The 23,940-nt window shown below is 41.5% G+C and overlaps 1 protein-coding gene across 1 annotated transcript in view; it reads left to right on the forward strand.

The window, feature by feature from the left end:
- Positions 1 to 23,940, forward strand: part of MPDZ (multiple PDZ domain crumbs cell polarity complex component) — a 138,323-nt gene that overhangs the window by 31,345 nt on the left and 83,038 nt on the right. Inside the window, exons 4-11 of the mRNA XM_019554872.1 lie at positions 1,961 to 2,182; positions 6,665 to 6,804; positions 9,455 to 9,668; positions 12,213 to 12,341; positions 13,654 to 13,857; positions 17,365 to 17,479; positions 19,256 to 19,344; positions 21,176 to 21,371. Of these exons, the coding sequence (XP_019410417.1) occupies positions 1,961 to 2,182; positions 6,665 to 6,804; positions 9,455 to 9,668; positions 12,213 to 12,341; positions 13,654 to 13,857; positions 17,365 to 17,479; positions 19,256 to 19,344; positions 21,176 to 21,371 (1,309 nt within the window). The remainder of the gene's footprint in view (positions 1 to 1,960; positions 2,183 to 6,664; positions 6,805 to 9,454; positions 9,669 to 12,212; positions 12,342 to 13,653; positions 13,858 to 17,364; positions 17,480 to 19,255; positions 19,345 to 21,175; positions 21,372 to 23,940) is intronic.

The raw sequence follows: 23,940 nt of genomic DNA on the forward strand, positions 1-23,940 counted from the left end.
TGTCCCTCCTGTACAGCCTATAGCCCTTGACATTCACCGCCCAATCATGCGTTGCGTCTCACCACGTTTCTGTAATCCCCACTATGTCCGGGCTGGTGTCAGCCAGCAGGAGGGTGAGTTCCTCCTGCTTGTTTCCCATACTACGAGCGTTTGTGTAGAGGCATTTGAGGCCTCCTGAGGATGTGTGTACTGACCCCCTAGTCCCAGCGTTATCCTGGCCCCCATCTCTTATCTGTTTATTCTCTTCGCTCAATGACCTGGTTTGTTTCCCCAGGAATGAGAAGCAGTGGTATACCTTGGGGAACACCTGTGCCATGTGTCTGCTGGCATGCAGCAAGTTATCCTTGGTGGGGTAAGGGAGGCTGGGGCCAGCAATTGTGCTGGCCCCAGCAGCCTTACTTGGGGTTCTGGGGGCCAGGGAAGCTGCAGCTGTGGTACTTCTGCAGTTGGGAGCCTGCTAGCAGATGGAAAGTGGCTCTGGCCAGCCAGGCTCCAGTTTTGGGTGACACGTGCTGCTGCCACGTGTGCCACCTGGCTTTTGTGCCACGCAGGTTTTTTTGACTCTGGGATCTCCCAGGGTCAAATCCCACCTCCACACTGCAAAGTAACAGCGTAGAGAATGCCTGAATGTGTGGTGTGTGGTGCTGCAAATAGGTCACATACTGCATGGTTGGGCTCCTCTTCAGCTGCATCCAGACTGCATGTAGTGGGGAATATTTTGTTATAGTGGGACCCAAGGGAGAGGGGGCATTCTCCTGGGGTTGGAATCCTTCTTGGACTGTTTATAGCAGCTTATGGTTTTCAGCGGCTGCCAACTGCCTGTTGACAGCCTACCCCCTTCCCAGGAAGGGGAGAGGACAAGTTGTCAATCAGTGGAATCCCTTAAGGTGGAGATGACCCATGGAACAGCTGTCCAGTGCCTTCTGGTAGGAGAGCTCACCTGCGTAGCTCTCCAATCAGGGGGCATACACACGTATGCTCTGACTGCTGGGCTGTTTTTCTAGCACTAAGAATTTCACCAAAATTCTTCGTGCTAGAAATGAATGCTTGCCCATGGCCTTCCTCTTTTCTCTCTGACAGAGATTCCTGTTGCAGAAGCTGCAACCGACTCAGCAGGAACCTCTGCCCTGGCACCTGGGGCTCGGATCTGCTGTATTTCTAAGGTGACCTGGAACCGTGGGTGTTACCGTAGAGGCTCCTGCTGAATGGACTGTGTAGGCCCTCATCTGACTTACAAGGTGCTACTGGCTAGGCTTGGGCCCTCAGCTGATCTGATAGGTGCTGTAGGCTGCCCATCCTGCTCAACATCGCTCCACTTGGGCATAAAGAAGAGGAATTTGATACTGACCAAGGACAAGATGGGTAGGGACTGTGGCTGTTCTCTTCTGCTTTGGGGAGCAGAACACACAAAATCAGGGTAGATGATAAAGTTGCTACCTGTGATTATGATTTTTCAGAACAGAGTTGGGATTCTGACACACTACCTACCAATTTTAAATTACACCTGACCTGATGGCAAGGATAACAGAGATTGACAGTCTTGCTCTATGGAGATATGAAAGATTAGATCAGTGACTTACTTTCTACTTAGCTGATGAGGTTTCTTTCTTCCCCAAGTGAAATGCAGCTTTTTTTAAAGAGCGAGTGCTATTTGCTTTAGAAAGCTCTGGTGCACTGAAAACAACTGTTCTTTGCTCACCATTATAGCAGTGCTAGAGCTACTCTGGGTATTTACACTAACACACTAAGAAATATGGTTTAGATAGGCTACAGACAATTTGTGCAAATTATGTTGCCATGACTTTTACTCATATGTTTTCACGGTTCCAGTTATATTGTGCACTATAGTTATGTTTTTTGTTTTTTTTGTTATGACAGTCTTAATCATGGGGCTATTTATCAGCAGTGATAGTTTCTCTACATTATACAATTTTATTCTGATGTTGTGATTCATCCTCAGGTAAATGTTGCACCTACCATCCATTCAGCTGGTGCATTTCCACAGCTCCTCCATCATGGTGCTAGTGTGGGTTCATTGCCACATAATGAATCGTATTTACTGGCCCAGCAGAATGGCAGCCCAGCTAATGTTCTAGATGCCTCAGTGAGATCTGCTACTCCTCAGATTAATGGAAAATCCTCTAGTGATGATGTGGAGCTAATGATTAGAAATATGTCACAGGTAAGAAGATAACATGTTCAAGAATAGTATTTCATTGTTACGTGTTTAATGATTTGTAACCACGAATAATGGCTCATTGGAGTTGCTAAATAGTTCTTGCCCTTCTTTGTCAAGACAAGGGAAGTGCCAAAATTACTTGCATGTGACTTGCACCTTTCCCTCAGAAATTAGACATCAAAATAGAGGTGCATTTTTTAATTAAGGAAGGTGATTTCCACACTGGCATAGGCATGGGGATTCTGTAACTGCTGGTAAGGACTGTGCTACATTCCAGCATCCGTGCAAGAGGGGCAGAGTCCAGTTCGTAGTGTCACTTGCTTTCTCCTCTCAACTCCATAACTAAAACACCATCGCAGCTTCTGCCATATTCATTACTCAGCCAAAAGCTGCTGTCAGTTTGTCAGGGGTCGTGATGGGGTTACAGCTTGAGCTTTGGCACTGGGAGGAGAGGATGATTTATGTATTCAGGCAGACAAGGTTCTTTGGGTGAATCTGATATCTTTTATTAGACCAACTTAAATAGTTGGAAAACAATTATTAAGCAAGCTTTTGGGTTCAAACCTGAAACCATGGCTGAATCAGTCTTCAAATACCTGAAGGGTGATTATAAAGAGGAGGGAGATAGACATTTCTGTATGGCGCTAGGGATCAGGACTAGGAGCAATGGCCTCAAACTGCAGCAGGGTATATTTAGGTTAAAGGTTAGGAAGAACCTTTTCATTAGAGGGTGGTCAAGCATTGAAACAGGCTCTGTAGGGAAGTTGTGGAATCTTCATCACTGAACATTTTCAAGAGCAACTAGCATTTTCAGACAGATACTTAGGCCAGGTACAGGCATTTCACATAAACCAGTATAAGTGATTGGAAACCGGTCTGTACCTGTAACAAAATAGAAATTTGGGGCACATAGACTAGTTTAAAAATGGTGGTATCAGTGTGGTATCAGACTTAATTGGTTTAGGTTAGATCAACCTATTGAACTTCTGTACCAGACCCCTATTGATTCATGTTAGGTCACTGTCTGTTGGCATCCCCCCCGGAACTGTGTTGGAGCAATGCCATGCTTGATTGCTCTGGGCAAGTGTACAGTGGGCCCTGCCTCCACCAGGCTATCAAAGAGTTGAGCTAGCGTAGAATCTCTCCCCAGCCACAAGCAGACCAGGGTAGGGGGTGAAGAGAGGTGTTCAGGGAATCTGTGCTAGCTCCCCTCTCTGGCAGCCAGAGCCAGGTCTGTGCAACAGATGCCTCAGTTCCCTTCCCCCCCCCCACTGCAGCTAATAGTGAATTAGAGGTGTGTGCCCAGCAGCCAGTCAGAGGGGTCCTGTCACACAACTGCATTCAGCTGCCCTCCAGTCTCTGGCAGGCTGGGAGGCATGCAGGAGATCCCCCCAACCTGCTGGCCTCAGCCAGTGCAGTCATCCTACGTGTCCCTCTGCCAGTGGGTGCACTTGTGTTCTGTTCTCTCCTAAACTAACCTAGTCCACTTAGAGAAACCCACATAAGATAGTTTAAGTCTGCCTAGAGCTCTTTGAATGTCTGTACTTAGCCTTAGCTGGGGTGATTTAGTCAGGGATTATTCTACCTTTAACAGTAGGCTGGACTGGATGACCCTGTGATCCTATGTGCAGGACTGCTGTTTCATGGATGAAGGGTGGATTATTATGGTTAACACTTGCACTCTGGAATTTATACCTATTTGTTTTCCTAATGCATTAACATCTGTGTTTGTGGAGCACTTAGCAATAAATATTAAAAGGTGTTACATTTTATACAGCCTGTAATGTATTATAGAACTGGAAATTAGAGATGAAAAAACCCTCTAAGATCACCTTGTCCACACCCTGTAACTGCAGGATAATTTCTTATAGTAAACAAAAGTCTGTCCATACTTCCATTGACTTTTGTTAGGTTGACCACATGAAATCTGGGGCAGTATTTGGTCCTGAAAATTTCCCGGTCCTTTTCCATTTTACTTTTAAAAGGCTCAGGTGAGAGGTTCTATATCACCTTCCTAGGAAGATTTTCACAGTCTAATGGACAATCAGGAATTGTTTCCTGATCACCTAAGAGTTTCCCTCCCTTTCCCCACCTAATTTCATCCCATTAATCCTAGTTATGTCCCATAATTGCTTTTTGTTCTTCAAAAAGCCCAAAGGGAGGTAATCCCAACACAGAGCAAAGGGAGCAGGAGGGCGCAAAAGCCCCCATGGCTCACCAAAAGCATCCGGGAATGTCTCCTAGCTAAAAGGGAGGCGCACACCCAATGGAAGGGAGGGGCCGTCACCAGGGAGGATTATACTGCAGTTGCTCGGGGATGCAGGGTGGTAGTTAGGAAGGCCAAGGCAGAGATGGAACTGGGACAAGCTTCCCGGATCAAGGACAACAAGAAATTCTTTTTTTAATACACAGGGTGCAAAAAGATGGTACTGAGTAATGTGGGGCCCTTGCAAGACATGCTGGGAAATTTGGTCGTCACACCAAACGACAAAGCTAACCTATTTAATGACTTCTTTGCCTTCATTTTCCTGAGCAGGGACCGGATCAGCCTCCCCACTGGGTCCCCCTCGGGCCCCATGGGAGGTGCACCTAGGCCAAGGGTCAGTGAGGATCTATTCAGGGAACGTCTGGAGGGACTGGATGTATTTAAATCAGCTGGTCCGGACAATCTCCACCCCAGAGTGCTAAGGGAATTAGCTGAGGTCATTGCAGGACCCCTGGCATGGTTTTACGAGCACTCGTGATGCTGTGGTGTGGTGCCAGAGGACTGGAAGAGGGCCAGTGTGGTTCCTGTCTTCAAAAAGGGAAGGAAGGAGGACCCAAGAAACTGTAGGCCAGTTAGTCTTACCTTGATCCTGGGTAAGCTTTTGAGAGAATTATTCTGGCGCATATCCACGAGGGGCCAGCAGGGGAGATTATGCTTAGGGGCAACCAACATGGGTTCATTAGAGCCAGGTCCTATCAGACCAGCCTGGTGGCCTTCTATGACCAGGTCACCAAATCCTTAGATGCAGGGGTAGCAGTGGACATAGTCTTTCTGGACTTTCAGAAGGCCTTCGATACTCTCTCACCCCGTTCTCATTAAAAAAAACTGGGGGACTGTGATGTTGACACCTACACAGTCAAATGGGTCACCAACTGGCTGGAGGGCCGCACCCAGAGAGTGGTGGTGGATGGGTCATTTTCGACCCGGAGGGATGTGGGCAGTGGGGTCCCCCAGGGCTCGGTCATTAGGCCTGCACTGTTCAACATCTTCATCACTGACTTGGGCAAGGGAGTAAAAAGCACCCTGTTCAAATTTGATGTGGGGGAATGTGGGCATGCTAGAAGGAAGCAGTAGGCTACAATCAGACCTAGACAGGTTACAGGGGTGGGCGGATGAGAATAGGATGGGATTCAACACTGACAAGTGCAAGGTGATGCACCTGGGGTGGAAGAACCAGCAGCATACCTACAGGTTGGGGAACTCCCTTCTCGTCAGTGCAGAGGCAGAAGAGGATCTTGGAGTTGTCATTGATGCCAAGATGAACATGGGCTGGCAGTGTGGGGATGCAGTCAGGAAGACCAATCGTACCTTGTCATGCATCCACAGATGCATCTCGAGCAGGTCTAAGGAGGTGATCCTCCCCCTCCATGTGACGCTGGTCAGGCCACAGTTGGAGTACTGCATCCAGTTCTGGGCGCTGCACTTCAAGAGGGATGTGGACAGCATGGAGAGGGTCCAGAGGAGGGCCACTCGCGTGATCAGGGGACAGCAGGGCAGGCCTTATGAAGACAGGCTACGGGACCTGAACCTGTTCAGCCTCCACAAGAGAAGGCTGAGGGGGGGCATCTAGTGGCCTGTTACAAACTAGTCAGGGGGAACCAGCAGGCATTGAGGGAGTCCCTGTTTCCCCGAGCTACCAGGAGTGACTAGAAATAACAATCACAAGCTGGCAGAGGGTAAATTTAGATTAGACATCAGGAGGCGCTACTTCACTGTCAGGGCAGGTAGGATCTGGAACCAACTTCTAAGCGAAGTGGTGCTGGCTCCTATCTTGGGGGTGTTTAAGACAAGGCTAGACAATCACCTTGCTGGGGTCGTTTGACCCCAGTACTCTTTCCTGCCATGGCAGGGGGTCGAACTTTATGATCTGCTCAGGTCTCTTCTGACCCTACCAACTATGAAACTTTGAAGAACTTACAGGTGTCATGTCCTCCTTTAGTCACCGTTAAGCCAAACTATATATTTAACTTCTTCTAATCTTTTCCAGGACTGTAATAATTTATATTGCTCTCCCTGAAATCCTTGAGATGTGTCAGCTTTTGTTTGGCCTATAAGTAGGTAGATAACTTTTCATAATGATAAATTATTCATTTATTGACTCGTATGAAGTCTCAGTTTGATTACAATATTACAGTTTTGTGTGTAGTTGTGTTTAAAATGATTCAGCAGGTTTTTCAGTGTTTAATGTGTGTGTCTTGTTTGTTTGGTTTCCGGAACAGGGTCGCCTCGTTGAGACCATAGATCTTGTTAAACCTCTAAGTGGCGGCTTGGGCTTTAGTGTTGTGGGACTGAAGAGTGAAAACAGAGGGGAACTGGGAATATTTGTGCAGGAGATTCAAGAGGGAAGTGTGGCACATAGGTAAGAACACTGATAGATTAACACATTATTATAAAATATTGCGTAACATAACATGTGAACACTACATAACGATGTAATTTGGTTTGGGGGATTATTTTGCGGGCTTGTCATTGTCATGGTACCAGGGTTTATTCTTGCAGATTCTGAAGTCTAAGACATTTCTGTCTCAACTGAAAAGCAGACAAGTTAAACAAAAACTTTAAATTGTAAATGTAAAGTTAATATTAATTTATTGCATTGGAGCGAGCTGCATCTGATGACTGGTCTAATCTTTTAAAATATTGTATTTTTCCAGATGCAGGAATTGATTCTGACCTTACTTGCTGATAATGTTCCCAATTATAGTATCAGGAATATTGTTAATCTCCGTGAAAGGAAGAGTAGTTTTTTAAATGTTGTATTGAAGAAGCCATTGTTGCTGTAGATCTTGATTCTGATGCCTGCCTTACTTTGACTAGCACAAAGTAGCCTGATAGGTAGGTTTCACTGAGCAAAAGTATTCATCTCAGAATGGCTCTCTAGGTTTCACAGCTTCAAGCAATGCTTAACCTAAAATGTGTACGCTAGTGAAAAAACATTGGAATTAACCAAGTGCTTCTAGATGTTCTTACGTGAAATTCAGCAATAAGTGTGCTGAAAATATCCTTTAAGCTTCAATCCTGATTCCACAAGTCATGACTGAACAGGAGAAAAAAAGACTCCTACCATGGGAACTAGATAGGCCACGCTCAGGTACCTACAGCTAAATAGAAGGGAACAATTTAAAAGAATTTGTGTGTTCTGCTCCCCTTATCTGCCCCAGATAGCTTTGCATCTGGGTTCATCTGGTCTGTTCTGTGCCATGCCTTTGGCTCAGTCGTATGTACTGATCTGGGCTATTGATCTTCCATATGAATGTCATCTCTAAATATGTAGGGGCTGTATGATGTCTTGCAGAGTATCTTCTCACCTGCCAGTGCCATGTGCTTTGACTCTTATGCAGAGGCTCAAGCACCCACCGAAAAAATTAGCAGGTGCTCAGCATCCACGATCCATTGCTATTTTGGTTTTACACGATAGATCTCTGCCTGCAGACATTAACCCCCTCCCTCCCCCCCCCCCCCCTCCCCCAAATGCTTTGACAGAAGCAGAGCGTTACTTCAATCCAGCTTTGTGGCATCTGTAAAGATCAGATGCTTCAACAGGGCTTTTTGACACTTTTAGCTAAAGTTGATTCAATTAGCTATTAGATGAAAGTGCCAAAAAGCCCCACTAAAGCGCCTAATCTTTACAGACGCTGCAGCGCTGGGTTGAAGTAGTACACTGCCTCTTCTGGGCACTCACAGGCCTTGGCGCAGGAATGTGCTGAGTTTAAATTAAAGTGCCATTGTTTGTTTCGTTTTGTTTTTATGTCTGCAGGCACCCCCCAGCAAAACCCAAAGTCTTATGCAAAACCTATATACTCTCATGCATTTTTTTGTCTAAACACCATCATCACTTAATGAAGTAGAGAGTATGTGTACTAGAGTTAAATTCAGTAAAACTCGCTTTTTCTCTATATCACAGCAATTTTTCTCACAGCAGTTCCTTTTTCAAATTGCTTTTCTCTACAACAGTCCTATGCTGGTTTGTTCAAATAGAGAAGCTGAGACATATTTTCACTGTCATAGTTGATTTACAAAGAGAACAAATCATTTGTCAATTCCAGGATGGCTTTATTAGGGACAGAACTTTTCAACTACTGCAGTGGGTTTCATAAATTTAAGGAGCCCTAGGAGTAATAAATCTTCCTATAGTCAGCAAAGGCATTCCAGATTTCCAAACCAAATATTCTGGATTGAGGCTAGAAAGTGTTTTACGTGGTCACTCCTGACTATTTTGGCCCCTGAGCTAGGAGAGCTGAACCTAGAAGTGCATCATGTGGGGAAACTTGTTTTTGTGACAATTTGTAATTGTCATTTACATTTTTTAAAAGTGTGATTTCCAGAGCCTTTGCTTGTGTGAATCTAATAGAAGAAATGAAGAATGCTGTGGACAAGTTATCCATATAGACTTCTTCCTTTGAAGTTGGTCTGGGAAAGGCTCAGTATATGACTGTACAGAAGTGCTTCTTTTGCTAGGAAATGATGCATCATTTTTATAATTTATACTAGTTTTCCATTTAAAATGGATCTGTTTTATCATCCTCTCTCTTTTTTCCCTCTCTCATTTTCTGGAAACAAAATTAGTTTTCTTAATATGTTGATGAAAGTATGTTCCACTGCATGGTTTGATGAATATTCAGAACTTTTGCTCTGAACAAAGAAGAGTGCTTGGTCTGTTAAGCAAGAGACTCAAAGTCAAGAATAAACATAAGTTCCCAGGCTATGGTTGGGAGCAGCTGAGATCTAACATGCTTAGTCTCGGATGGGGGTGCAGGAAGAAGGGAGCTAGCTGGGGGGTAGTAGGCATGAGAGAGTGGCAGTGGGATTAGCTTCAAAGGGAGCTGATCACCAGGGTGCCACAGTAGCTCCTTGGAGCAAAACTGCAGGGAAAGATTAAAAAGTGGGGAAATAGAAAACGGGATAATAAAAATTTCTGGAAAATTGTCAAAATACTGTAATTTCTGTGGCAACACTTTTTGCTGTTTGTGGTTTGTGTTTCTTCTTCTCTATTTATATGCATGTGGCAGAGATGGAAGGCTGAAGGAAGCCGATCAAATCCTTGCTATTAATGGACAAGCCCTTGATCAGACAATTACACATCAGCAGGCTATCAGCATCCTACAGAAAGCGAAAGATAATGTCCAGCTAGTTGTGGCCAGGGGCTCATTCCCTCAGCTCATCAGTCCTGTAGTTTCCCGATCTCCATCTGCTGCTAGCACAGTCTCAGCCCATTCTAACCCGGTGAGTGCATCTCAAATAAAAGGGCAGTGCATTTTCAGTTCAGCAGGGGTATGTGCATACAATATATAGTAGTGTGTGCCATCTGTGTATCCCACACCTGTTATCTTCCTTTATCAACCTGTTTCACCCCTTCAAAACATAAAAGAAACTGTTCAGCCTTGCCCAGGAGGCTCAAGGATATGCCCCTCCTTTCTATGAGCAGAATTCTTAGCCTTTAAGTCTGCCTCACCTAAATCCTAGTATTTAAAGTTCCTTTTGAAGTAGCAGTAAGCAGAATTTCCTCTCCCTCCTCACTACTTTTTTTGTATGGGGAACATAAGAACATAGATACAGCAGTTCTCCCACCCCTGGGTTGAGCTAGGGTTACGGTTGGCAGCCGTCCCTTGATACAAGGATGACAGTCCTCCAGTAAAAAAGGAAGTCAACTGCGAGTCTGTAGGTAACTGAGGAGGCCAGCCTAAGATGCACACTGCAGACATGGCAAATAGCTCTGGGAGGAAGGAGAGGAGTGTTACAGTACTCTGTATATTATCTAATAATGCCTTGAAGGGCTAACTAAATTTGGACACCTGTGGTTGTAACCAGTACTATTTCAGACAGCCATTAATCAAACTGCTTTAAGACAAAATATTGTTTATTTTAACAATAAGAATAAACTATTTAGTAAAAAAAGGATTTCAAAATAGCCTTACCTAAAATGTTTCCTATCTCCTGATCATAATTTATACTTACTTTCTTTAGATATCTCCAGTGGGTGTCCACTTATTGGTCTAACTCTCCAGAACTACTCCCTGGAGGGATCGTTTCTATTTAAACTTGTCATAATTTATTTGAACTTTCTATGTGCTTGGGCCTTTTCTAATTCTGATGTTCTCTCTTAATAACCCTTAAGGGTATATGGAAAAGCGGTTTTCCTTGAGCTATATTTTTCTTTCCTGATTGCTTTTTTCTTTAAAGGCCTCTATTAAGCTAAACCCGTATAGTCATACAATACCCATTCCAAAAACCTGATAAAAACCAATATTATTACAGAGTACTGACTTTTTCATTGCAATATCCAGCCTGGGCAAAAGTTATTAAGCAGGAATTATTCCAGGCTTATCCTGTCAGTAACAGACAGTGTGCCATAGCTGGGGAGCCTATCTACCACTTACGGGACAATTCTGGGTGCAGTTATTTAAAGTAGTATTGAAGAGACTTTCATTCCTCAGTTTGGGTTGAACATGCCTAGTGCCACATAGTGTTATAGTTATGTTTTACGTCAATTAAATAGTACTTTGCATTCCCTATTTTTTTAATTAGCAGACATGAGATATGTAGGAGTTTTCTGGCTTGTGCTTCCATAGGCAGAGGAGTAGAAAGCTGCTGGATTTTCTTTGTTGGGAAGAGGTCTGGTGTGGGGGACTCCTTAGGGTTCAGAGAGCTAGCTTAGCCAATTTGTGTAGCCAGTTTCTGCATTTCACCATGTCCCTTTCTGGGGTAGGGGAATTTTGAGGTGGAGGCTTGGCTGGCTGGCATAATCTATTATTGCCATTTCTAGTTGATGAATGTTCACTTTTGAGGTATAGCCTGTGTGCCCCATTTAGAATAGCTGCCAGGCTGCTCTGGAAATGGAGTCAAACTGCTCCCTAAATCAGGCATCCTTGCAGTTCTTCTTTTAGTTGCAGCTGAAATCTGGGGCTTACAGTGGCTTTTTCAGTGCACTCACATGATTTCCATAAACTTACATTAGAGGAGATGTAGAGTCTCTTGATTCTTAGAAGCATAATAATGCAGCCATAATAATGCAGCCAGGCATATGGGGGAACTGCTACATACAGGGGCATTGTTGACTTCTGGATGCTGCTGCCTTAACCCCTCCAAACATCCCAAGGTAGCAGTCACAGTTATCCTGCCCTAGTAAATGCTACCACTAATCCCGATCGATGCTGAGTATTCCTACTGGGACCTGAAGGCACCCACAGCTGATCAGGACCCTTAAGAAATTGATCTGTAAACTAATTAATTGAGAAGATACATAGTGGGGAAATTTAACCTATTGAATGAATAATGTATCTTGTGAAATGTCCATTGCCATTTCAGTTGGGCTAGTGATAATAGAACAATGGCAGCTCTTCATCATTCTTTTAATCCTACTGTTCTAGAAATAAGGGGCATCTTTATACGTGCTCTGGGGATGGATGGCGGGAGGTGCTTTAATTAGAGGGCTCTGAGAGTTGCTGTATCTAAAAGTGCCTGCAGCATCTCGTGTATTTTGAGTCCCGTACTTCAAAATGGTGGTGGAGATGCTTTAACTAAAATCTTATTCAATGAGCTTTAGTTAAAGCACCCCTGCTGCCATTTTGAAGCACAGGCATACTGAATACACAAAATGCGGGGGCTGCTGGAGTATGCTTATTTGCACTCTCCAGCAGACTCGATTAATTGAGTCTGTTCCAATGCACTGTAATTACAGGCACCCAATATCCACTTAGCGTGTGACAAGTTATAATATGTGTGAGTCATTAGTTTAATGTTTTGCAAGGTTATATTTATTCTTTTCAGGTCCACTGGCAACACGTGGAAACTATTGAATTGGTGAATGATGGATCAGGTCTGGGATTTGGGATAGTGGGAGGAAAGTCAACAGGAGTGATAGTTAAAACCATCCTTCCTGGAGGAGTAGCTGATCAGGTAAATTAATTCTAGCAACTTCTCGTTTACTGTTTACCATAGTGTATAAAGTTTATGTAAGTCTGTCAGTGTAACATGAAGGAACAATAATTTTCTTCCACCTAGGCCGAAAGAAAGCAATGATAGTATAATAGAGATTATGGAATTATCCTGATTAAGGCTCTATACCAAAAACAGAATTTGGCTTCTAAGCCATTTCCTCTGTTACCTAGTACCATTCCTGCTGTGTGCTGATGAGTATTTCGTATTAAGAAACAGTCTTTCATCAGTTCCAATTCAAAACAAAGTGTCCAAAATTTTGTATCCGAATTTGGTGATCTCAGTCTATTTCCCTAGGGGCTGCATCTACACGAGTGGCCGACTGTGTAGTTGTTACTGCGTAGTCATTTAGTACTTGCATAAAAGCAGTTACTAAATTAATGCGGAGTTACAGCGTTACTGTACAGCACCATTGCTGCAGTTTTTTCCCAATGCTACTGTGCAGTAGCTCGTTACTACTGTGCAATATCACTGCACTGTTAGTGCCCAGCAGCGCTACTGCATACTAGTGTCTCATGTAGATGCTCCCAGGGAGAAGTGTCTGTAACAGTCAGTGACTGAGTGGGTGTGGAGAATTACTATTCTTTTGACTAACAAAAACAGACTGTGCAGGACAACATTGAGGCACAGAGACGGGGTAGTGTTTAGAAGCTTGCACTGCTACGAACAACTCCCTGAGATGTGTGCCATTTTAATACTTTTAACGGGGACTAAATTCATATGACGTATTTTTGAATTTCAAAATGAAAGCAATAAGAGACTAAATTAAAAAATGCCTTAAGAGCAGTGTAATCTTAACAGATACCACAGTAAATGAGACATTTATTTTGTTTTAAAATTATGATTAAGCCCAAGGACCAGGTGTTTAAAGAAGGGTATGTATGCATTTGTGTTTGGTCATATCTTCACACAGTTGTGGTGTAAATGGATACTTCAAAGCGAAAATTCCCATCTGTGCATGCAAGTGCTAAATATGGGGAAGCAGGCTGCATAATTTCACAGATTTTGCATGTACAAGTGAATGTCTTCTTTTGTTCTAAACATTGCTAGGTACACATGAAGCCATACTTGTCTCACATTGAGTGTATGCTTTCCCCCTCTGCTAAAATATGGTCTGATATTAGAAAATTATAGTCACATAGTCACACAGCTCTCACATTTTAAAACAACTAACCCACACATGACTTCCAGCTCATACGTTTAGGAAAGGGGAAAGAGCACTTGCTAGTATTTTTAATTACTGTTATGTCTGGTTGGTTACTTGCTCATCTAGCATGGAAGGTTATGCAGTGGAGACCATATTCTGAAAATTGGTGATACAGATCTGAGTGGCATGAGTAGTGAGCAAGTGGCCCAAGTTCTGAGACAGTGTGGAAATCGAGTGAAGCTGGTCATTGCAAGAGGTCCCATGGAGGAACCACCTCCGCCAGCAGTCCCACCAGGCACCCCTATACCAACATCCGTGGCTGAGAAACAGGTAAATGGAAACAAAATGTGTAAGATATGTTAAATGTTTTCCAGAAATTGGATAGCTTTACATTTAGTTTTTGAAGAACCAATATTTCAACAACCGGCATGTTTTCAGCCTGTATACATGAAAAGCTGGATTCTAAAAGCAAAAGGAAGGATCCCCCTTACAGTTGGGGAAGTTTGTTCATAGTGGACTTTTAGAATCCAAGTTTGAAGGCACATGTACAATGCAAATAATTTCAGAAGTGTTTTGGGAACAGCTGAAAGATCAGGTGCTGCAACAACTCCCAGTGTTTTCCAACCCTTTCTGTTGGCTGCGCCAGCTGGATCTGCAGCGCTTTTCCCTGCCGGCCTCTCCTCTTCCTCCCCAGGCAAACTTTTTATCTCCAGATTGTCACAACCTTCCATCAGACAACCCTTTCCTATGCCAGCTGGCATACAGCTGCAGGTCCTTTCCTAGGTCACCTGGCACAGCTTCATTTGCTAGCCAAATGCCAGCCATTCAGCCAGCTGCTCCCCTTATTTTTCCTCTGATGCTCCGACACTGCAACTTTTCTCTACTGCTTTCACTCTTTCCTGAGAAGCAAACCTGTCTACAGATGCCTCCAGGACCATCCATATGCCTAACTGATTCCCTCTTAAAATCATGAAAGTGTGTCAGGGGAGCAAAGAGTTTGTATAGAAAAAAGGTAAAATAGATTGTTAATTTATAACAAGTTCCCAGGTTCCATTTGCTTATCCAGTTGGTTGTTGCAATGAAAATCACCACCTCTTCAACAGGCATGCTGTAGTAGATGTATTACAATATGTACAGGATTCCCTCGCTTTATGTGGTATATGTGTTCCTGGAAAATGGGGTATAACTTGAGTTTGCATAAAGGGAACCCACTTTACAATGCAACAAAAAGGGATACATTCCAAGATCTTGACTATACTGACCCCCAGACCCATTTCTACCACTTTTACAAGACAATTTTGGTACTCACCAACAGCAGACAGTACACACAAGCATAGGGCAGTATCATAATGGGGATGGCAACTATGTGTTGCAGATAACAAGCAAGGAGCACAGATCTACACAGGAGACTATATTTTGGTGTGCGTCACTCTCACAATGCACTGCACAAAGCAGCTGACTGCGGGCTTCCACTACACCAACAGCATAAGGGTGAATTTACCTTGCATATAGTTATTCTTGATATAAAAAGGATCATTGCTTGAGGGTGAATTCGCACATACAGAACTTGCATAAATCGAGGAATGCCTGTACTCTAAACAGCAGTTTAAATAGGACATTCAAGTATTCTTTTTTTTGGCTTTGTAACATTCCCCAGTAGTGAATTACGAAACAACTTAATATTTGTGTGGTAGAATCAATCCCATAATGAGCACACAAATTGACACATGTAAGTAGATGAATAAAATAAAAGACAGGAAATGGTCGTTTTTTTTTCTAAAATATATCTTATTTGCACTCAAAAATTATTGTCATTTTTAGCTACTGTGACTATGTCTAGAGATAATCTTGTGCATATCAAATTATTTAAAGTACTTCAAGCCACGTGGTTTTATTAATGGTTAGAAGCAAACTCTTGAAATGGTTTTTCTTATTTAAGAGTTTCTTACTCAAAAACTTAATTATTTCATAGTTCCCAAAAAGACAAACAAGGTAAGGAAATAGTACTGGTGGGTTGGGATGAGCAGGTTCCTCTTAATATGCATACTAGGTCTTCTTGAAACAATTGGGGAAGGAAATTATTGTTTATCATGTATGCAAGCCCCAAAGAGAAACAAACTTATTTGATCCTTGGTTCCAGCTTGGAACGTTATCCCTTTAAAATTTTTTGGAAAATGCAATATACTGAAATGAGATGCTTCTGAGGAAGTTTGTGTGCAGAAAATGTATTATAGAGAGGGATGAATGACGAACTTGAAAATTTTGTTTATCTTCAAAGAGAAATTTTAGAGGGGCAGTTGATTCTCATGACTTCCTGGATCAAAACAGATTATCTTTAGGATTTTCTGGTTGTGATGTGATACGGTTGCAGCTCTGAAACAACATAATTATTTTAGTATTTTCTATTATCAAATAAATTATGGAAAAAAACCCGTTTTACCTCCTTCCTCACCTTTCCCCATGTTATATTCTCTCATGCCTTCAACACAGCTTCTCACAGAAGTCATTCTGTATTTGGAAAGCTGCCTATCCCTGCACAAAATTTCTCTTTTTAGAGAAGGTGCAGACAGAGAAACTCTGCTGATAATGCTGTTAGCCTTCTCCCTCTCTAATGCATAACAACATTTAACCCTTAGAGTTTGACCAGAGAACCTTCTTCAGGCGAAAAGTGAGGATGATGCCAGTGAACTGGCACTCCTCACTATGTCCCCTAGGAAAGATCTGTCCTTCAGAAATTCATCAGCTCACGCAGATGCAAGCAATTATCAGGCTGTAATCCTGGACCATTATTATCTCTGGTCCAAATAACCCTCTAATATGATGGGCAGATGTGCTTTGGAGCTGCAGAATTAGATGTTCTTCTCATACTCATAAACATCTAGAAATCTGTTCATTTATTCCAATAAAGGAATGAAGTCATACCCTCAGCTGCTGTACCTCAGCATAGTCTTACCAAAGTCAATAGAACTCTGCTGAGATACACCAGCCAATGAATTTTTATTTTGAACAGCAGCAAAAAAGCCAATTTGTGGAAATGATATACTTGAATGCAATGAAGTTAAGTTTTCCAAGTTGATTTCTTTAATACTAAGGCAGTTATTGTTGAGGTAGGTATTTAATATGCATTCTCCGGTTGTAATCATAGCACTTCCGTTAGAAATAAATAAATGATTTGTTACTCAAAGCATTCTTTTATGTAGAGGACTGTAGTGGGTGTTAGTGGTGATTGTCATTATTTAGCTGCTGGAAGTATAATTGCTACCTTCTAAAATAGAAATTTCAAGGCTTGCTAAAAACAGGAAACATAATTGTTTCAATAGAAAAAGATTTCATTATGTTTTACACTTGGCACATATAGCAGAAAAAAAAATCTGAGTAGTTATTGGGCACTTATTTAAAAGTGAATGCAGAAAAATATAACTTTATACTTTGTTATTTTACATTTAGCACATTGGTTCTTGTTATCTGCATAAAGCAGATTGAATGAGGAGTTCTAGAATAACTCCATTCTATACACTGAAGTGTGTAAAGCATCTGTTGTATAAATCATGTGCAAGACATTTGATGTTCAATTTTTTTAAAGGTCTACCGGTCATTTAGTATTCAGCGAGTAATTCCTCAGTCTGTAGACCCGTATCAGGGAGATTAGAAAAGTGGGTGGCAGGATCCCAGTAACAAGCAGATGAGGAATATTATCTGTGTAACATGACTGTCTGAATTCCAGGACAGGAGCAGAAGAAAAGTTATTGCTTGTTTGTGACATTTGTCCTTGGTTCTTAACATCATGGAATGAAGTTGCATTTAAGAAGCTTTACTCTGTCATTACTTTTTTTTTAGGCAGAGACGACTGTTGATAGCTATGAAGATGGTGAGAAATTTGATGTGGAGCTGACTAAAAACATCCAAGGATTAGGAATAACTATTGCTGGTTACATTGGAGACAAAACTTCAGGTAATGTTAAATCCTGAAGTTTTCAGCATAGACTAGCTAGTATGCATTCCAAATTTGACTTATGCTCTAGTATATGCATCTATGAGTGAAAACTTTCTAATGGTCATAAAAAAAGAATTGAAATCTTTGCAGTGGGAGATACAGATGTGATCTATGTTCCATTACAAACCCCATATTTAGGGCTTATAAATTGAATTAATTAAAAAAAATAATTCTTGGCCAAACTATAGCATAAGCCTTCTTTAAAAAAATTCTGAAATAAATTGATGCAGCTATTTTTCAGGTAGATGGCTGCTCTTTTTTTTTTTTTTAAGTAAATACTTTTTTTTTGCATTTCTGCAGCAAATAGGTTAATAATGAAAACAGTTTTACCTGTTGTTTTTAAAAACTAAATCAATTTCTGCTCCTAATCATGTATGTATATAGTAAATCTGGATTATCTCTTGGTTTTGGTTATTCCATCTTTATTTACTGGTGTAACTACGAATGAAATTGGGCTGCCTAAATTAAACAAAAATCTAATGCTCACATGAAGCAGTTATATTTGTAATAATTTCAACTGAATTTGAGAGAAATGATCCCAAATGGTATGACTGATCCATATAAAGAAAATAAATAATACATTATTATTATTACAACAGAAATAATAATAGTAGAAATTATGGGTGCCTCATACATCATTCTCAAATGTTTGAGAATATGATGGTGCATAAGCATTAATCCTATACTCTCTGCACAGCCCTGAACTGTCCCCAGCTAATAAACCCAGTGTATAGCCCCATATATCTTTGTTGCTTTCTCCAACTCCCTCCAGTCCCTATTTGACACCTTTTGCCTTCCTAAACCCTGTTCTGACTTCTTACTCTCACATTCTTGCTCACAATAACTAGTTAACTATTAATTGTCTTTTGGAGGACTGTCACCCTTTCAGTATTTATCCTGGATACTTCTGCTACCCTTTCTGGTTCTCATGGTCTCCATTGCTGCCTTTTGCCTTATTTAGGTATTACAGGATGAGTTAAGGCAACTATGGCAAGACATTTAGGCTGCTGACAGATGTGGGAAAAAAAAAGTCTTTACCAAAAGAATCAGCCCATTAGTTCGACCTGTCTCCACAGTATCTGTATATATTGCGTGCTTCAGCGTGGCTTTTTGGAGCTTTAATCTAAAGCTGGTTCAATCAGCTATTTGATAAAAGCACCAAAAAAGCCCCATGAAAGCACCCAACCTATATATATGCTGGATGCATTCTATATATATGCTGGATGAGACAGGTCCAGCTAATGCAGTGCCTCTTCTGGGCATGTGCTGGGTTCAGTGTGGGAGTGTGCTGAGTTTAAAGTGCTGTTTTTGTATTTTTTTTTTTGCATCTGCAAGCATAATTAGTTTATAATGAGAACTAGCTGGAAGTTCAGATGAAATATTTCTCTCTCTCTCAGAAATTGCTCATGAAGTAAAACAAACAAATTTGCAGTTATGTATCATGGAAATTTTGATGGAATATGTTGACTTTTCTGTCACAGTTGGCTCCCCAGACTGGCAGACTTTATCAGTAGTTGGCTTTTTGGGTTTCCAGGCTCAGTGCTTACTATAAATGACCCAGTTTTGCTCTTAATGAAGGAAGGCAGGAGAGAAGGGAGAGGAAGTTTGATTGGCTGAAATTCTTGTCTATGTTATGTTTACTTACTTTACTTTGAGGTGGGGGGGGGAGTAGGAGATTATTACATCTTTTAGACAACTTTAATAATAAATAATAAAATTGTTTTTAAATCTCAGAGCCTTCAGGTATCTTTGTGAAAAGTATTACAAAAGGCAGTGCTGTTGAACATGATGGTAGAATCCATGTTGGAGATCAAATTATAGCTGTAAGTGGACGTCAGTATATTTGAACTTGTATGTGAAATATAATCAAATTTGGTGGGTAGAGGGGTTGGAATATTGGGTTTACTTTATAGCACTGATCAAAACAGATGAAGATTTAGTGGGAAATGATGGCTCTTTTGTTTTGTTTAAATGTTTTATAACACTGTCTTTCTGATAGTGCTTGTTTTATAAATAGGGCTCTGTTCCTTAAAAAAAAAAAGTGATCAGTGACACTTTTGTTTTCTCTTAGCAATAGAGAGTTCTTAGCATGCCCAGTGAAAGCAGAGATCTTATTCATTAGGTCTCATAGAAAGCAAATACTTGTTAAGTAATTTCAACGAGACCTAAAATTATACCCCACTGCAAGTTTCTTAGCTTCTCTGAGAAAGAAAAGACCCTTTTATAACAACAAAACTGTGGGTAACAGGTGGGAGAATTTCTCAAGATTCTTCATTGGAAATATTGGGTAGTAGGATTTGGGATTCAAATGCGTAAATTATTTTTATCTTGGAGATATCAGAACTACCCTTTTAGCTCCATGTAAAGCAAATAGTAGAAGGAAGCTAATTTATATGTGGGCATACGTGTGTGTATGTATGTGTATATATATGTTTTTACTGTGATGTAAATATGGGTTACAAACAGCTAAATATAATAAATCTGAGTAGTTTTCTGGAATCTGCAACTGCAGAAAGATCTGAGTTAGTTTGAGGCATAAAAAAAGGAAAGAACAAAAGAAAAAATAACAGGGTTCAATTTAACATGAAAAAGTTTAATAGTACAAGCTCATTTTATATTACTTTCTATTTAGACTATATTTAGACAAGCACTGAAGAGTTGGAAGAAGTTCAGAGAAGGACAGCAAAAATGATTAAGGGACTGGAGGGATTGATTTTTCATGCAGGGAGGATTAAAATAAAGGAATATGTGTACTGTATAGATAGGCAGGCCAAACAAGTACTAGGGTAAAGGGATATGATATTTCTGCAAGGACTTGAAGGATAAACACACCAAGGAGACATAGAAATAAGTTATGATTTGGGGCTTAAGAGGAAGAGTGTATTTCTGGAAGTAATAAAACTGAGCAAAGGAATACTTTGCCTGAGTATCAGAGAGATAAATTAAATTAAGTTTATTAGATGGTAGAATAGCTTTACAGCAGACTAGATAGAAGTGCAGTTGCTTCAAACTGTGGACTAGAATAAGCAAGTATAGATTAACTATATGAATAGTTCTCGACTGGCTAAGGGAAAGTTGTGAGATATCTTGCATTTGATTTCTGTGATTCTCTGATTAAATAGTTAATATGCACAGAAGATATTTTAAATTTTTTAAATATTGTTTACACAGAGAAATATTTATGGAACAGTAAAAGAAATGTTTCCCTTTGCTTTCCTTATCACCTACCCTCATTAGATAAGCACCAGTGATGACCATATTCAGCTCTCTTGCCTCAAATTTTCTACCTATAAGTAATGATGTTAGGATCACTAGGGTGTGGACAGTTATACAAACATCTATCAGTATATAGAAATCAGGCATACATTATTTTAGCTTCCAGCAGCATATGAAACAAAACATTAAAAACACTGGCTGTTGTTTACAGCCCTGCTACCTTCATTGCTGTTATGATGATAATAATTGTGCGATATTATAGCCAAAACTGTCTTGTGTAGTCCATGCAACAGTAGCTATTGTGTTTTTTCTCCATTATCTACCCCTTTCATGACCTTGCTTTGTGACTTGCAAGTTACCTTGGAGGCAGAGAATACTTTAATGTATTTTTCTCTATCTGGTGGCTTTCTGGTTAATAGATTCCTTTTAATCATGCAGGTGGATGGGACAAATCTTCAGGGTTTTACCAACCAGCAGGCAGTAGAGGTTTTGCGTCACACAGGACAAACAGTTCGACTCACTTTGGTCAGAAGAGGGCTAAAACAGGAAAATCATGTTCAGTCCCATGAGGACAGCAGTGCAGCTGTTCAAAAGGACATAATGTTCCATACAATGAATAATGGCACTGATAAAGGTAATTAGAACTGCTTTTACTTCAAGGAAACTGAATGCATAGCCTGAAAAGAAAATGGCAATAGAATTGTTGAGTGAAATTCCTTTCTGGTACTACTATCTATGCAGCTCTTCCAGGGATCGCTATTTGCATTTTTAATTAGTGCTTAGAAGGAATAGCTTTATTTGTTCATTCCCAAAATAGATTTTGATGTCAGTTGTCTAGACCACTGGTTCTGAACTGGAATATCATGGCACCTGGCCATAGGTGCCATGAAACCTCCTCAGGGGTGTTGCAATACAGGCATTGCTGCCACAGCAGCAACTGGGTAAAACTGCCCTGTACACATTCCAGCTGAATTAGGGCTGTGATCAACCTCAAGCACGTGGAGCTTCTCAGCTGTAGCCCTTTCTAGTTCAGCCCCTCCCGTGGTCATCCCAGAAACAGAGGTACATGGGATAGTGCTGCCTGCACATCTCTGTTTCTGGTCTGGACTGGGTGGGCCTACACAGCATGAGTCAGCTTCTGCTTCAGGCTGATCACATCCTTAACGTAGTAGGAGTGTATGTACATGCCACAGCCCTTCCCAGGTGGACAGTGTTTTATCCAGGGGTATAATAATCCCATTTGGGAAGCACCAAATTGAGGCAGCACCAACAGTGGTTCTCAACTGTGGGTGCTGCCAAATTTTAAAAAATGGTGGAGGAGTGACCTGACTGAAAAGGTTGTAAACCACTGTTCTAGACTCTTGCTGGTATGTTATAAGGCTTTGAGCCTGAAAGTCCTTGCTTATAATATAAGGCAGATGAGTGCAGAATTGGCCTGATCCTGTTCAAGTATGAATGGAGAATACAAGCAGACACAAGCAGAGTAAGCAAAGACTTAGCCTCTTCCATGAGCAGAAGCCCCCTGCATTTCTGCATGCCATTTGAAGACTTTACTTGCATGAAATGCTGAAGATAAAAAAGTGATGTTTGGGTAAAGACAACTGGTGACAATCTCATACAGTGTATCATGTGTATTAGGTGTATGCATGTCAGATGTCATTGTCAAATGTTGCCGTCAGGTACATTAGTAAGGTTTTAATACAAACAGTTAATATTATGTTGTAAATATACATCTTGAGAGAGATCAGTAAATCAGTGTTTTGGGTACATACAGTGTCCACACAGGCTGAACATAAAGAATTTTTTCAAATAAACCAAGTTATTGATCACTATCAGAATTCCCAACTTACAAATTAAACCTTAAGTACTCTTGTAGTTGTGCAAATCTTGCAAGAGCAATTGTTCATTGTATCCTTTCTCAGTATTTTCAGACTCACATAAAACTGTAAAGGAATCAACTTGCATAGCTTAGACTCTTCCATAGAAATTAATGTGTCTCCTGCCCAGGGATGTTCAAATCTTGTGACTGCAAGCAACAATTCTCCCACCTAATATTTACTGTCATAGTAGTACTTTTGGCAGAGATCCTGTCCAATAGCTTGGTTTGAAAGACTAAGTGGTGTTATATATAGGGGTCTACGCAAATTGAAGCAGGCGACCGATTTCACTGGCAGGTCATGGGGCTGGACACTATTTTTGTGAGCTTATCATGGCAAGCCCTCCCTCCACCCCCATGCCACTGCCAAGGGACCCAGTGGCTTGCCTGTCACTACTGATTGGTTGAGGGCTGTCCATTATGTGACCCGGTGTCTTTGCTGCTTTGTTGAGATGGGTGGGACCATATGACAGGCAGCCCTCTCAGCCAGTCAGGGGCAGGGACAGCAGCCATCTTGCCTGCTCCCCTTCATGCTGGCAGCTCTCCCTCCCCTCTTGTCCTCTGTCAGGCTGCACAGCTGGGCCACAGCAGCCATGAGGTTTGTTGACTTCCACTTGGGAGGCAGCATTTTACTTTTATTCAGTTCCCCTCTCCCCAGATTTCGCAGACATCATTTGATTTTGTGATTTCTGTAAAATGCACAGAATTACAATTTGAGTAGGTCCCTACTTATGAATTGGTGGTTCTCAGCCTCTGGCCTGTAGATTAGATCTGTCCCATGGAGCTGTCATCCAGATCTTGGATCTCTACACAGGTCTGGAAATTTGGGAGCTGGGGTACAGTAGTAGCATTAATTGCTGTTCTCTAATGCCAAATTTCTAGACCCAAGGGGAGGCCATTGGGCTGGGATGATGATTATAGGATTGATCCAGGGTGAGGGGTCACTCTATGGCCAAATCATGGCCTGTGGGGTTGGGTTAGCATACTGGGTAGCTCTACAGCCAAAATTCAGCTTCAGACTGACCCCATGTACGGGATCTGGCTCTCAGACCTGTCCCATACCACTCATAGGGCATCACTGTTGTAGATCACTGTCATCATCTTTAATATCACCCAGAAATAAAAACTGAGCTAATAGATATATTGCAGAATGGCCAGCACACATAACTTTACAAATAGCAGATTTCATAGATTTCATAGACTTTAGGGCTATAAGGGACCTCGGGAGATCATCGAGTCCAGCCCCCTGCCCAAAGGACAGGAAGTCAGCTGGGGTCATAGGATCCCAGCAAGATAAGCATCCAATTTACTCTTGAAGGTGTTCAAT

The sequence above is a fragment of the Crocodylus porosus genome, unplaced genomic scaffold (genome assembly GCF_001723895.1).
Source record: "Crocodylus porosus isolate Cpor-Errol unplaced genomic scaffold, CroPor_comp1, whole genome shotgun sequence".
Lineage (NCBI taxonomy): Eukaryota > Metazoa > Chordata > Crocodylia > Crocodylidae > Crocodylus > Crocodylus porosus.